This window comes from Podarcis gaigeae (genome assembly GCF_964106915.1).
Source record: "Podarcis gaigeae genome assembly, chromosome: 7".
Lineage (NCBI taxonomy): Eukaryota > Metazoa > Chordata > Lepidosauria > Squamata > Lacertidae > Podarcis > Podarcis gaigeae.
In genome coordinates, this window is record NC_139683.1 from 82,564,501 (window position 1) to 82,575,926 (window position 11,426).

At 44.0% G+C, this 11,426-nt stretch overlaps 1 protein-coding gene across 1 annotated transcript in view; it reads left to right on the forward strand.

Moving 5' to 3' along the window:
- Nucleotides 1-11,045, forward strand: part of ADAMTS16 (ADAM metallopeptidase with thrombospondin type 1 motif 16) — an 86,069-nt gene extending 75,024 nt beyond the window's left edge. The window contains exons 21-24 of the mRNA XM_083749675.1: nucleotides 1,431-1,649; nucleotides 4,759-4,906; nucleotides 8,899-10,220; nucleotides 10,470-11,045. Coding sequence (XP_083605801.1) covers nucleotides 1,431-1,649; nucleotides 4,759-4,906; nucleotides 8,899-9,014 — 483 coding nt within the window. The 3' untranslated portion in view covers nucleotides 9,015-10,220; nucleotides 10,470-11,045. The remainder of the gene's footprint in view (nucleotides 1-1,430; nucleotides 1,650-4,758; nucleotides 4,907-8,898; nucleotides 10,221-10,469) is intronic.
- The last annotated feature ends 381 nt before the right edge of the window (nucleotides 11,046-11,426 follow it).

Sequence of the window (11,426 nt, forward strand, 5' to 3'; positions counted from 1 at the left end):
AGGAAAAAAACTCACAAGAACTCGCAAGACGTTTCATCTTGCGAAGCAAGCCCATAGGGAAATTCGTCTTGCGGAACGACTCAAAAGACGGAAAACTCTTTCGTCTTGCGCGTTTTTTGTCTTGCGAGGCATTCGTCTTGTGGGGCACCACTGTACAGTGGTACCTCGGGATTTGGCATGCTGTTGTGTTATGCTATTATTTTTGTTTTGCTATCTTATTAGGAAATATGACCGTATTTTTCTGTGTATAAGGCGCCCCCATGTCATAGCTGTCAACGTTTCCCCTTTATAAGGGAAATTCCCTTATTCCGAATAGGATTCCTCACAAGAAAAGGGAAAAGTTGACAGCTATGCCCCATGTATAAGACACCCCCCATTTTGGGAGCCTCCAAATTAAGAAAACACCCCTCAGCACTACCCATGTATAAGACGAGCCCCAATTTCAATCCTATTTTTTGGTTAAAAAACAAGAACACGGAAAAATACAGTATATAATATCACAAAATGGTTTTTGTAATGTGTGTTTGAAATGCATCCCTGCTTCTTTGCTGTGAGTCACTGAGTCTGGTGTGTGTGTGTGTGTGTGTGTGTGTGTGTGTGTAAAAGTGGCATACAAATGATGGAATGAATCTTGGTGAAAGTGAGGCATTCCAATGCACAGCGTCTCACCCCTGAGGGTGGTGAGTCTTTGCCAAGGCTCCTTAAGGAGTCTTTCTCCTTAAGGAGAAATTCTTGCATATCCCCACAGCCCTGCCAGGTGCCAATGTCTTGGCCGCCCCTGATTATGCCATAGAATGTGGAGTGTCAGTTTGAAAAATAAAAATTAAAAAAACTGGGGAGGGGGAGGAATAGAATATAACTTGCTTGAAGGCTGATCAGAAGCATTAATAATTATTGAGCAACCAATGTGGAAATATTCTTGTGCTGACTGCAGAGATGCTGATCAGACCAAAAGCACAGTTAAGCCATATTTATATTGTTCTGGCGAAGGTGCAAGAGAGATGTTGTTGTTGTCGTTTAGTCGTTTAGTCGTGTCCGACTCTTCGTGACCCCCTGGAGCAGAGCACGCCAGGCACTCCTGTCTTCCGCTGCCTCCCGCAGTTTGGTCAGACTCATGTTCGTGGCTTCGAGAACACTTTCCAACCTTCTCGTCCTCTGCCGTCCCCTTCTCCTTGTGCCCTCCATCTTCCCCAACATCAGGGTCTTTTCCAGGGAGTCTTCTCTTCTCATGAGGTGGCCAAAGTATTGGAGCCTAAGCTTCAGGATCTTCCAGTGAGCACTCTGGGGTGATTTCCTTCAGAATGGATAGGTTTGATCTTCTTGCAGTCCATGGGACTCTCAAGAGAGAGAAGTAAGAGCGATAGGGGACCTAAACGATTTAATACTAATGCATTGTCACTGTATTCTCTTCCCTGCACCTCCTTTTCTAGTGCTCTGTGACATGTGGAAAGGGAGTGCAGAGGAGGACACTGAACTGTGCAGAAAAATATGTTTCTGGGAAATACAGAGAACTTGTTCCTAAGAAGTGTTCCCACCTTCAGAAACCCAACATAGACCTGGAAAAAGCCTGCATCTTAAATCCATGTCCCAGGCACTCTTCTTATTCACCAGTAAGTCAAGGCAGCTGGTTTTCCTCTTCTTGGTCTCAGGTAAGGATGCCGCTAACTTTGAACCCGTTTTATATTTCACATTAGACCTCATCCATCATGTTTCTTTCAAACAGTGTCTCTTTTGCCCTGTGTTTATGCTGCTGGCATGGTCTTCTACTTCCAGGTCTGGTCTATGGAGAGAGCTGGCTTGTGTAGTATAGAGGCTACAAATGTGCGGGAAATTGATTGATTGGCAGTCAAGGCAGATGAAAGAAAGGGCACATAGCAAAAGGGCTTTGAACCCCTCCCTCAAGTGCAATATAAATGTTGTTCATTCTAATGTGTGAATGTTTTGTACCCCTTATTTATTTAGAAGCTATATAGAGTAAAGTAAAGGTAAAGGGACCCCTGACCATTAGGTCCAGTTGTGGCTGACTCTGGGGTTGCGGCGCTCATCTCGCTTTACTGGCCGAGGGAGCCGGTGTACAGCTTCTGGGTCATGTGGTCAGCATGACTAAGCCGCTTCTGGCGAACCAGAGCAACGCACGGAAACGCCGTTTACCTTCCCACCGAAGCGGTACCTATTTATCTACTTGCACTTTGACATGCTTTCGAACTGCTAGGTTGGCAGGAGCAGAGACCGAACAACGGGAGCTCACCCCGTCGCGGGGATTCGAACCGCCGACCTTCTGATCGGCAAGTCCTAGGCTCTGTGGCTTAACCCACAGCACCACCCAAACAATTTAAAACAAATTATCAATATACAAATAAAATCTGCAAAGTTTAAAATCTGTATGTATCCCTTGTTCACATGTCCAAAAAGGCTCACCAAAACAAAAATGTTTTAGCAGACATCTAAGATATGTGGACAGTAAACACGAAAACCGTAATTCTGAAGGGAAAATATATTCATCGGTAAATTATGGAAGAGAATGCATTTTATTTGCTTTACGAAGCACTTTGGGCTGTCTCACACCAGCCGCTTATTAAGGTGTCCAATTATTTTAGTGACATATTCAGAAAAGAACATTGAAGTGGGGCCACCTTTATTCAAATCTAAAGGTTTGGGTAAGTCCATGTCCCTTAGAAATAAGTACCATATTGTTGCAGATCATTATACGTATCAGTTATCAGGGATAACTGTGTTTATGACATAGAAACCAGCAAGTCCCCTGCACTTAGCACAGTTTTAGGTTACCTATTAATGGCTTGCTGGTGCTCAGTTGCTTGTAAGCATTTTCACACCATAAGCCATGCTAAGCACTTGAGAGGACTGTAAAGATACAATGGCTTGATGCCCATAGAGGTTTATTCTTGGATTGGCTGCGCCATTTGGACATCCGTTTTTGAGCTGGCAGTTTAAGTTTATGGAAGTTACCTTTCATCGGAAGGATGGTACTAAAAAAATAAACATTTAGTTTGGAGGAAATGACTATAACATTGCAAAATATATCATATTTTGCTCCTGGGTTCTATCTCTTTATTGCATTCTAGAATGACCATGAAATGAAGTCCAGCAGGGGCATTGTATAGGAACCGGCACATAGATTTGTGGACTTCCACTTAGCTCTCTGGAGCAAAACAAGCAGAGGAAGAGAAAGGAAATAACCCCATTCACATTTTAATGCAGATTGAACTCATTCACGCTTCTTGAACCAATATGCAAACAGAAATGCAGCTAGCCTTAAAATTTTTGCAGGCTGCTGTCCAAAAAATTGACTAAAGAAGCTTACTGTTGTTGTTGCTGCTGCTGCTGCTGCTAACTACTGTTGTTGTCGTTGTTTTATTACATTTATATCTTGCCTTTCTTCTTTCATGGAACTTAAGGTAGTATATATCTAGTTTCCAGGCAGTCATCCATCCAGGCACTGACCACCATCAGGAAGGTGGTAGCCTCATGTGCTTTCAGTCCAAAGCCCTCAGACAAAGTTTTAAAGGGAAAGTGCACACAAAAAATGTGCACATTAGTGAAAATGACATAAAATTGCATTGTGTTAAATAACATTGGAAAAATGCATACATTAGACAAAAATGCATATATTGAGGAACATGTACTATGTTCAATTTTTTCATACATACTTTTTTTGGGGGGAGGGGGGAATCACAAACTGATTCAGAAATAGAGTGATCCAAACTTAAGATTGGAAACTGCAAATAACTTGCTGAAACCATCTGAGCGGTTTTCCCTTTTCCCTGCCACTTTCCTCTGGAAAACCCACTCTTTCGCACTAAATCAGAACAAACAGCAATCCACAGAAAACCCAATTGCAGTTTGTTCCATTTCAGTGCTAAAGAGCAGGTTCCCTGGAGGAAAGCAGTGGGGCAAACAGAGATGTGGATAAGCCCATGGTGTTGCTGAGAAAATGGAAGGGAAAGCTTGTAGCTTCCTGGGAAACTTGCACTTTTTGAGGCCGATGAATGAATTTCCAAGTTCTGACTGGAAATTGGCATTAGGGGAAACTATGAACTATTGCACATCTTGAAACCCTATTCATCTTAACCTAAGCCCCACTGAGCTCAATGATCTACACCCAAATAAGTGTTTTGGGGATCATTGGTTAGTTAGACAAATCACTTAAAACCCGTTTTTGGTTTTTTAATAGTTTTTTTTAAAAAAGAGGGAATCTTCATTTGATTTGGCAACACGTTCCTTGCGTACATTTAAAGCACTCTTATTCCACTTTAAACGGGCATGGCTTCCCCCTCAAAAAAACCTGGGAGCTGTAATTTGCAACGGGGGCTGTTAGGAGACCCCTGTTCCCCTCCCAGAGCTACTATTCCCAGAATGATTTAACAGTCAACCCTTTTTCCCAGAGTTCCCTGTGATTTCCAAACTGTAGCTCTGGCCCTCCAGGTTCAGGGATGGTGGGAACTGTAGCCCAACGAAGACATGAATCACAAGGGGCCAGATAAAGCAGCTGAACGTTCAATCCTGTGCCCTTTGCTTTATGTCTATATTAACAGGTATAGGGTTGCATATTTGACAGTAATAATCCAAAGTAAACAGGTAGCTGGAATACTGGAATCCTGCAGAGATCTCTTACTGAAGCAGCATTGCTAACATTTGCAGCGATTACGCTCTTGTCTTTACTACCCTGTTTACACGTTGACATATTCAAAAGGTTTGTATTCCGTTAAACGTGCGGTTGGACTCTGCTTTCCCTTACAGTGCACAACAACCTGTGGAGGAGGTATGCAAGTCAGGTCAGTTCAGTGTCTAGCCAACGGGAGGTCAGCCACTGGATGTCTGCTACACCAGAAGCCGGTCGCCTCACAGGCCTGTAACACCAACTTCTGCCCTCTTCCTGAAAAGAAAGGTAAATTCTGTATCTTTTGCTGCTGTTTTTCTCAGCTTCCACTTTTGCTGAACAGACCACCTGAGGTTAAGGGGTTGTAAGGTAAAGGTAAAGGGGACCCCTGACCATTAGGTCCAGTCATGGCCGACTCTGGGGTTGCGGCGCTCATCTCACCTTATTGGCCAAGGGAGCCGGCATACAGCTTCCGGGTCATGTGGCCAGCATGACTAAGCCACTTCTGGCGAACCAGAGCAGCACACGGAAACACTGTTTACCTTCCCGCCGGAGCGGTACCTATTTATCTACTTGCACTTTGACGTGCTTTCGAACTGCTAGGTTGGCAGGAGCAGGGACGGAGCAACGGGAGCTCACCCCATCGCGGGGATTTGAACCGCCGACCTTCTGATTGGCAAGTCCTAGGCTCTGTGATTTAACCCACTGAGGGACTGACAAATCCACACCTTTCCTACATCCTGCAGCCAAGTCTTCTCTGGCAAGGTGGCAAACCTGCTTAGGACAACAGCCTCACCTGAGAAGGAGAGCTTTGCACAGTGCTGATCTGTGCCAGCCAAACCTCCATCAGCCAAGCTTTCTCAGGTGGGACTTGTCCCTGTCAGAACAGCCTCTCCACCTGTAAAGGTTTGGCTGCAGCAGTCTAGGCAATGGGGCATTCTGGCTGAAGAGAGGCACTGCTCTCAGCATGGCTTTCTTGGTTGCCAAGGCCTCCTCGCCCCAGGGCCCCCAGTTCCCTACTGATTAATAAACACACAGACGCAAGTATTTAGGTTTATGGGCTAAAACAGGCCACAACTTTATTGGTTACAGATGTGAGCGGTTTGGCTTAGGCATTGGGTGAAGCCACACTATATCTTGACTCCCACCCATCTACAGGGAGTCAAACTAAGGATAAACCACCAAAAGAGGGAGCTCTATGACTTACATCACATAGGGGCACCCCGAGAGGTCCCAATTGGGGTCATGACATGGCCCTAGCCCACATCCAGGCTTCGGACAGGATCCGCACCCCCGGATACCCTTATCGGGGAGGGGCAGGCAGAAGCTACAACCTACTCTCCATTAAACAAAGTCGTACCCAATGCTTAACCTTACAAAGTTGCAGTGATTGCTACGATGAAGGTGAAAACACAGTGGCAGGTGCCAATTTGCCAAGTGGGAAAATTCCTACCCAGCCCCAACCGTAAGGCGGCTGACATTTGTCCATAGCAAGGTCTTGTCATACAAAAGCTGGAAAAGAGCAAAATTACAACAAAAATTACAAATATCGAATCCAAAATAAAACAGTACAAACAAGAAAAGAAAACAGAAGAGGAAAAAGAACACAAAAAACAAAAACAAAAAACACATCTACAAATAAAACCATATCATCATTCTAATATAATCATTACATACATATACACATATTGACTTCCTTCCTTTTTTCTAAGACCTCAAAATTTTTAGTTACAGATAGGTAGCCGTGTTGGTCTGCCATAGTCAAAACAAAACAAAATTCCTTCCAGTAGCACCTTAAAGACCAACTAAGTTAGTTCTTGGTATGAGCTTTCGTGTGCATGCACACTTCTTCAGATACACTGAAACAGAAGTCTCCAGACCCTTCTATATAGTGAGAAGGTGGGGAGGGGTATTACTCAGAAGGGTGGTGGGAATGGGTGATTGGCAGATAGCTGTGATGAGCCTGTTGACGACTCTTAACGACTGCAATAGGCTCATCACAGCTATCTGCCAATCACCCATTCCCACCACCCTTCTGAGTAATACCCCTCCCCACCTTCTCACTATATAGAAGGGTCTGGTAACTTCTGTAACTTCTGTTTCAGTGTATCTGAAGAAGTGTGCATGCACACGAAAGTTCATACCAAGAACTAACTTAGTTGGTCTTTAAGGTGCTACTGGAAGGAATTTTTTTTGTTTCAAAATTTTTATTCTTTCTAAGTTGTTGTGTCTAATGTAGATTACCTCTATCTTTATACTTTTTATACCATTTTTCTCTTTCTTTAACCCTGCAAAGCTTCATTACATACAGATAGGTTTACTCCAGAACAATGTTTTTTCATATACTCTTTAGCACATCCCCATTCTTTTAATAATTTTTGGTCCGATTGTCCCCTTATGAATGCTGTGAGTCTTGCCAGATTTATATATTCACAAAATTTTTGTTGTAATTTTAACAAAAGCTGAAAAAGAGGGCGGGTGGGTTGGGAGATCTGGTGAAGCCCCCTGGCCGTGCCACAGTTTAAAACTCCTGCAGCCATAACGCACCCAGGGGTTGGCGCAAGGGGAGCATCAAGGGGAGATGACCGCGAGAGCCTGGATGCACGGCCACAATGCAAAAAAGTGAGCAGTCTTATTGACATTTTCTTCATCAGTGGCGTCATGAGTTGGGACACTTAGGAAAAGCACTCGGGTTACATATAAAAGCACATGTGAACACAGACCCACTGCAATTAGGTTTCCCGCAGCTTGGACCCAGCCTCCTTCTGCTTCCACAACCCATTTTACGAATGTAAGGTATAGGTAAAGGGACCCCTGACTATGAGGTCCAGTCGTGACCGACTCTGGGGTTGCGGCGCTCATCTCGCTTTATTGGCCGAGGGAGCCAGCGTATAGCTTTCGGGTCATGTGGCCAGCTTCTGGTGAACCAGAGCGGCACGCGGAAACGCCGTTTATGTTCCCGCCGGAGCGGTACCTATTTATCTACTTGCACTTTGACGTGCTTTCGAACTGCAAGGTTGGCAGGAGCAGGGACCGAGCAACGGGAGCTCACCCCGTTGCGGCGATTCGAACCGCCGACCTTCTGATCAGCAGGTCCTAGGCTTTATGGTTTAACCCACAGCGCCACCCGCGTCCCTATTTTACAAATCTACCATCCCATGAATCAAATGGTGATTCAGCCTCATCTTGCTGCTTCAGGCAAACTGTTATCCCTCATTTTACTTGCACGTTTGCTACATTAAATTTGCACTCATCCTTTTAAAGAAAAAGGAAAGGCGATTGTTAAAAATATTTTTTTAATTAAAAAAAATATTTTTGGGGGGAGGGGTTGGTTAGTTATATCCAGGTGTGCCATGTAAGGGGCCCGGAGGGTCTGGGCCCCCATAACATTTTCAATGAAGGGGCCGGGCCCCTCAAAGTTCTGCAGCAGATGTGCATGCAAGCTGCAGAGTGTGCTCACGACATGCATGCAAGCCGCAGGGCTTTCACATGACACATCAACATGCCCTATGGCGTGCATGCATGGAGGCAAGGTAGCGCACGTGGTGATGTCACTAGTTCCAAACTATTCAGTGCTGTGCAGAGCAACAGCTGTGAAGAAGAAATAAAATGATGTCATGTCACAGTAACACAAGATTAAAGGTAAAGGGACCCCTGACAATGAAGTCCAGTCGCAGACTCTGGGGTTGCGGCGCTCATCTCGCTTTACAGGCCAAGGGAGCTGGCGTTTGTCTGCTTCCGCAGACAGTTTTTCCAGGTCATGTGAGCAGCATGACTAAGCCACTTCTGGCGAAACCAGAGCAGCGCACGGAAACGCCGTTTACCTTCCTGCTGGAGCGGTACCTATTTATCTACTTGCACTGTGTGCTTTCAAACCACTAGGTTGGCAGGAGAACACAAGATTAGTGTGATTCTACAGCAGGCTCACCACCAATAATATACTGTACAGTGGTACCTCGGGTTAAGAACTTAATTCGTTCCAGAGGTCCGTTCTTAACCTGAAACTGTTCTTAACCTGAAGTACCACTTTAGCTAATGGGGCGTCCCACTGCTGCTGTGCCGCCGCTGCACGATTTCTGTTCTCTTCCTGAAGCAAAGTTCTTAACCTGAGATAATATTTCTGGGTTAGCGGAGTCTGTAACTTGAAGCATATGTAACCTGAAGCTTATGTAACCCAAGGTACCACTGTATATGTCTGGGTTCACCCTGTTTCTTTCAACCATTCGTAGTGCCATATAGTCTAAAGTCTTCACTCTCTCTTTTGACTCTTCTCGTTTCAGATACCTTCTGTAAGGATTACTTTAACTGGTGCCACTTGGTTCCCCAGCACGGTGTTTGTAACCATAGCTTCTATGGGAAGCAATGCTGCAGGTCTTGTGTAAACTCTAATTTGTAAGGGAGACTTGCTCCTCAGGCAAAAAGCGCAGCTTTTGAGTTCAAACCTTGCTGCGCCTTCAAACCCGGAACTGTGATTGTCGAACACACAATTCTCAAGAGTGACTTCAATTTGCTCTGAAGCCTACTTCAATGAGCCTGGAGACAAAATGTAATCAATAGCTACCTGGATGAGTGAGGTGTCTCAAATATTTTTCAGTACTTTTCTGAATATTTCTGAAGTGACCCCCACCCCCTACTGTTTTGGGGTAAGCATCTTGTTCTTAAGACAAATGGAGGGAAGGGGTTTTAATGAACAGGGACGTTTTCTGCCTTTGAATTGGACCTTCAGAAGCTGGCATCTTCTTTTGAGACGACACCGAAGAGTTGCCTGGAACATGGACATCTATCTGAAGCTGGCAACAGAGAAGTCCGTCCTGAGGGAGAACTTTGGTTCTTTTGACCACCCCTTTGGGCGCCATCTACCAGGGAGTTCTCTTGCACGAACCCCACCAAAATCTGTGGTGGCTGTGCAAAGAGCCCAGAAGCGTTTCCACGGGGCTTATTGTGCGAAGACAGCTTTGCACTGGATTGCGTCCAATATATTTATTACATTTTACCAGTGTTCTTCCACAGCTCCCAGCCAACTCCATGGGACCTTGTGTAGGAGAACTCCCAGGTGCGCGTTGCTGTTCACCTGCAGCTTTGTGCCTCATGCGCTAGTGGCAGAATCTATAAACGTCCTATTTAAATGAAGACTGTAACTGATTATAGCAGTTGAAACATACTTGAGGCTCTTTGGCCAATAAATAAACCTGAACTGCTTTAGTTAGATCTGTAGCTTTTAATGGATGAGAGAATCTCAGGGGGAGGGCAGGCAAGGACAAGCCTCAGGGGAGTGCCCTTTCCCTCGACATTTGCCAGATAATAAGATCCTTTATATTTGTTGTTTTCAAATGAGCGATCTTATTTAAATGTCCTTCTTTTATGCTGTACTGCTAAGTGTAAAAAGAGTGTTCTGCCATCAGTGTTACTTAAATGGCTGATTATACCAAAACTATGTTTGCATTTAAACATAAGGTACTACTACCATGTTAGATTCCAGCACCATAGTAACATATTAAGCCTAGGAAAATGTTTTTCTTTTTTGCAATGTAATACTATTCAGGGCAACTGGAACATGTTTTGCAAGTTTAGAAGCTGCACGGAATGCTGACATCAGAGCTGTGTATACAGTGGTGCCCCGCAAGACGAATGCCTCGCAAGACGAAAAACTCGCTAGACGAAAGGGTTTTCCATTTTTTGAGGTGCTTCACAAGACGAATTTCCCTATGGGCTTGCTTCGCAAGACGAAAACGTCTTGCGAGTTTGCTTCCTTTTTCTTAAAGCCGTTAATACCCAGGGAATCCGCGCTCCGCAAGACGAAAAAATCGCAAGACGAAGCAACTCGCGGAACGAATTAATTTCGTCTTGCGAGGCACCACTGTATTCTGCAATTCCACAGATCAGAAATGCATATATATATGTTACTGAGCATGGAATGACAATTCCAGAGTATCTTTGATTTCATTAAACAAGTTTCTAGCTCTCTTGGCTGCCAAGATACATTGCAGTGCAATCATTTGTATGTCTACTTGAAATCAAATTCTAATGAGCTCAATGAGGCTTATGCCCAGGTAGGTTTATATTAGATTGCAGCCTTAGATGTGTGAAGGCAATGCTTGCCAAAGCCTCAGATTTCAGAACAATTGCTCAACAACATTTCTGCTTTTGTGATAGGGCTTCAGTTGCAAAAGCAGAATAAATTTTGCAAAATACAGAAAGATGCACATGTTTGTATTGTTTGCAAAATTGATGGAGAACACAGAATTTGACTTTTTTGGTGCTGAATTTTTCACTGTTGGAAATGCAGAGTGTGCACAGCCCTGAGTAAAATGCAAACTGCAATATACAGCATTGTTGCTTCCTCAAGATTTTCTGGTGCTGTCACTCCAAATGGAAATCTGAATATTTATGTTATCTGAAGTTTAATAAAAAAAAATATTTGTTTCTTTAATGTCTCTTCTCAAAAGTAATTTCAGATCCTGCTTCCGATGTCCAGTCCATTGTAAACTTTTATTGTATCCATTTCTTGCTGCGTTTATTAAATCAGTTAGCAGCTAGCAGTCCCACGGCCAAGAAGTTTTTTAAAAAAAGGAAAATTTGGGCATGAGTTTTTCAAACCTGTTTTCAGACTCAGCAAAAAAAACATGCATATGCTTTAAGAAGCATTTACTGAGATGATGAGCTAGCAATGACATTTTATAAATATCTCTTGGCAGCTCCCGTTAGACCAATGCACAGATTGTGGTGAGCATTATATATGACTAAGTTTGCCAAACATTTCAAGAATGGATGTGAAAATCTCCTTTATTAAAGCAACAACAAAAACAAC